The sequence below is a fragment of the Triticum dicoccoides genome, chromosome 4A (genome assembly GCF_002162155.2).
Source record: "Triticum dicoccoides isolate Atlit2015 ecotype Zavitan chromosome 4A, WEW_v2.0, whole genome shotgun sequence".
In the NCBI taxonomy this organism is placed as follows: Eukaryota; Viridiplantae; Streptophyta; class Magnoliopsida; order Poales; family Poaceae; genus Triticum; species Triticum dicoccoides.
This window is the reverse complement of record NC_041386.1, coordinates 39,069,127-39,073,256: the sequence shown is the minus strand read 5'-3', so window position 1 is coordinate 39,073,256 and position 4,130 is coordinate 39,069,127. Positions and strand designations below refer to the sequence as shown.

General features: G+C 43.7%; 1 protein-coding gene across 3 annotated transcripts; it reads right to left on the bottom strand.

The window, feature by feature from the left end:
• Positions 1–6: 6 nt before the first annotated feature.
• On the bottom strand, positions 7–4,130 carry LOC119284842. Of its 3 annotated transcripts, XR_005139254.1 has the most exons (5): positions 3,671–4,130; positions 2,790–3,231; positions 754–2,665; positions 496–617; positions 7–181 (listed from the first exon to the last, which is right to left on the bottom strand). XR_005139254.1 is itself a non-coding variant. In XM_037564007.1 (3 exons), exons 1-2 carry the CDS (start codon positions 4,027–4,029, stop codon positions 2,879–2,881), a joined length of 645 nt encoding a protein of 214 aa, XP_037419904.1. In that variant the 5' UTR covers positions 4,030–4,130; the 3' UTR covers positions 7–2,665; positions 2,790–2,878. The 3 variants fall into 3 exon arrangements, 1 of the variants encoding a protein (XP_037419904.1); XR_005139253.1 differs by having other exon boundaries at positions 7–617; XM_037564007.1 differs by having other exon boundaries at positions 7–2,665; positions 2,790–3,164.

Here is a 4,130-nt window from a genome sequence, read left to right as displayed (position 1 = left end):
CCAAAAAAAAGACTCAACTAAATCAAGTAGGAACCCCAACTTGAATAGATGTTCTGATGTTTTTACTTTGAAAACATAAACACCTGATGAAGGCTAATTAGAACTACTTGCTTGGAGTGGGCATAGATGCAAATCTGTTCCCGCCTGTTTATCAACCCTCTTGACATAATCTAAACATTCCCTGTACAAAAGCAAAGGATAATTGTTCTTAAGGGCAAACTGGCATATGATCTTGAAATACAAATCATTTCCATGATAGAAGTGGTGACTGTAGGAATGATGCAGGGAAAAGCACCAGCTTGGGAAATGGAGAACCAACACCATTATATAGATCAATAAAGCATAGATGGGGGAAAAGAACCACATGGAGTACCCTGCTTCCAATAGTAAAAGCCTAGGCACCACAAAACTATAGATGTTTCTGTTTCTGTTTCTGTTTCGGTGATGCTTAAGAACGTGAATTTCGTGGAGTGTTGCAACTAATTTTATTGATACCTTATTATAGATCCCTCTGAACTGCCAGCGAGTACCACAAACTCATCCTTGAACTAGCAGTGCTGCTTCAGAATCCACCTCCAGTAGAGTAATGATTTGTCTGCATCGTACACCCGCAGCCCCTGCAGAACAAAATTCCACACGAAAGCCTGTTAGGCCTCTCCTCTGTAAAGATAAACTACCCTAATTTCACCTCAAATAAATGCATCAAATTTGGAAGCCAGGAGCCAGAGATAACAATGGGGTGAGACATCTCACAGAGTCGCGGGAGGAAACTATGATGTTGTTAGCGCGAATCGGACACTGGAGACAGCACCGGCGCCGGCTGCCAGCCCACGCCTTGCCAGTCGGTGACGCGAAGTGTTGACCAGCTGGCCGCCGCGAGGAAGAGGTTGCTGCGTGGACCCGGCACTGTAGGTCCTCTTCGTCTTGCCTGGGTGCCACAATAGCGGAGCGCATAAACCAGAGGTTCAGATGCACCGCCCTCCATTGTGGGCCTCTTGAGAGCTAGCTAGGCGGTGCCAGGTAGGAACGCGCCCCTTCTCGTTAGTTTTATGCGATATGTGTCGTACAGGTGCATGCAAGTGATGCTATGCTTCGGATCAGAGCGAAAATATATACTATATGAAAGCAATGGCAGATGCAAACGTAACAAACTACAAGTGCAATGCACCTTATGACACTTTGGATAAAAGAGATACAAATTCTGGGAGAAAAGTAGCAGTATAAAAATGGTTCACAATGTAAATTTACAAGCATGCATATATCAACATTTAGGCATTCAGCCCTTAGATAAAATTTTGCAGTTTCAACAGAAAAATTTAGGTGCTGATCCCGTGATTCTTCGGGTTTCACCCACCTCCTAAAGGTGCGATAGCACAAATTAGAACGTTACCTTGATAAAATTTTAGATCTCTGCTATCAGGCAGCTAGAAAGCTTGACTTATTCATTCAACTGAATCCATGGCGCTAATACCAGTAACCTTGAGATTTTCGGTGACATCCTCAGTTTTATGGTCTGTGGACAAAGCATTTCTTAACACATCACCTAAGTCTTTAATGGGAGGTCCAAACATCAGAACTCATGTATCCAGGAGCATGGGTCCGAGAGGAGAAGATTGGGACAACCATCTAAATCCTGATGTATCTACAATTCACCGAGATTTTCATGGTAATGAACTCGCAACTGAGAAATTTGGAGTACAAAACAAAGCAAATATATCACAATCATATATATATCCTGAAGCATGGCGGTGTCAAAAATAAATATGATGGATGATCTTATTCTTATCTTATTATGTGCACTATAGACAGAATATATGTTAAAACTATGCACCACTGTCTTTCTGAACCAGTACTCAAAGAATTTAGGATACCTTTCTAAAAATCTACATGTTGTACATTGTCTGCAATGAGAATGAATACAATTTTTTTAGTACACTATTGTTTCCTGGTTGCACAGACTTGAGCACAAAAGCAAGCTCACTAAATTTCCTAACAAACCTTCTGAAAGAATTTCAGGAAAAAAGAAATCATACCAGTTTAGCTCCTTTAGAGGCTGCAGTTGATATACATTGAAATTAAAATTGTTCCCATTTGACAAAATCTGGTCCAACACATCTTGCATTGTTCACATGTGCAGCCCTATGAGAGATACGGAGGGCCCTTTCCTTCAAAGATTATGTAGATGCTGAATTGTCCACATGAGGGACAAATTTAACAAACCAACAAGCTCATATTCTCTCACCCATCTTTTTGTACCATCCTGTAGTTTTCTGCCGGAGATGAGAACTTAATTATTCTTAACATCTCTTTCTTGGAGCTAACAAAACGAACCTTTCTTGGTACTTAACATTATTTTGTAATTTCATCGCTAGTTGCACAGGGCAATCGGCACCGGTGCAACGTGACCTTAGCATAACCCAACATGATAGACTCACCGTCAAAAGGAAGAAGCCTGTACGATCAGATCCAAGCCAAGATATATATAATTTAAAAGGGCTGCAACTTATTAAGCTTTAAACAGCAAATAGCTTCCCAATTTTTTCATGCACTAAAGCAAAAGAGAATCAAAAAAAGAATTTGTAACAACCTCACTTCCAACATCCTTGTTCTACCTCAGAGTGTTGTCATCATACTTCTAAATTTAAGGGCCTTCTCCTATCATAAGCTGCAGGTATAAATAAAAAAACATGAGATAATTCAATACAAGATAAAGGTTCCAATTGAATCCTTGTGTTTAGCAGTTCCCTAAAGATATAGGAGGAGCTAGAAAAGTAAAGAGTAATACTAACACGCTCAGTGCACCGCCTCGCTTCGCATGACCATACAACTTCATGACAATCACAGCACCAACGGAAGCACTTTGTTTGAATGCTTATGCCTAATCAAAAGCAGCATGAACAATGCTGCCATCCATCACAAATATCATCAGGTCTCGTTTCTGTGGAAAAACCATAAGGTCGGCGAAAATCTCAATAAAAGAGGATAACAATAACAATGCAAGACTACGAGCTTCTGCAACTTGACGCATTTCCTCAAAAAGTGCAGCCTTCTGGTTATGGCGCCCACTCGTGTCGACAATAATGAGAATGAGATAATATTTCACTTCCCTGAACCTTTCCAGGCCCTCAACGGAAATCCTCTTTGCAGTATCTAATTCCATGTAGCTGCAAAGGCGGCGATTTATATTTAGCGCAGATCTTGGGGAGAAGCTTTTAATCCATATGAGTAAATCTGTCAATGTAAGGTAACTTCCGTAAAAAGGTATGTAACCTTGGTTGCATTCTGCTTCAACTGATCAAAACTACCTTTAATATCTGCTGACTAACTTGAGCATGAAACACAATGAGAGCATCCCAATACTGTGGCTAAGATGGCATGCCAAAGTTCGTTCTCATCTTCTATTTCACACAAATCAATTGCGCACGACAAGATCGGTTGACACTTGCAAGGAATGTAGATTTAGTAATTGGCGAGTTCATCAAAACGTAGTGCAGAATTTCGCTTGTCCAGTACGAGTGACCTCACACATTTACACAGGAGTATAAAGTTAACAAGGGCATTGTAGGACTAAATCGCAAATGGGCGTGACAGAAAATCCGTAATCAATGTCAATGTACAACTGGAATGAATTGAGATTGGGACAAGAAGATCGACGACGGAACGTACGGACCTTGTGTGGGGGCTGCAGTAGTCCAACTGCCTGCCGGCGCTGTCAAAGACGAGGATGTCGACTTCCGCCTCGCAGAGCACGACGAGCTCTTGCGCCTCCCTCACTAGTCCGCCATTGCGCTCGCCGAAGGTGGCCCACCGCGAGGCGTCGCCGTCGACCATCCCACGCCCTATGATGAGGTGCTTGTTGGTGCTCGTGATCTGGTACCTCTTTTCGCCGGCTACACCCTCGCCGCCGACCTCCTGGCGGCGCTGCTGTCGCGCCTCCTTGTCCGCCGGTCCAGATGTGCTGGAGGGGGTAGGAGCCGACCAGGGGTAGGGGAGGAGGTCGAGCAGCGCCAGCGCCAGCGCACATCTCATCCGCGGCGGCGGCGGCGGCGGCGGAGAAGCAGGGGAGGGGCGTGGGGCTGGAGGGGAGGAAACGAGAAAGAGAGGGGTCGCGTGGTTTCAATCCTTCATCG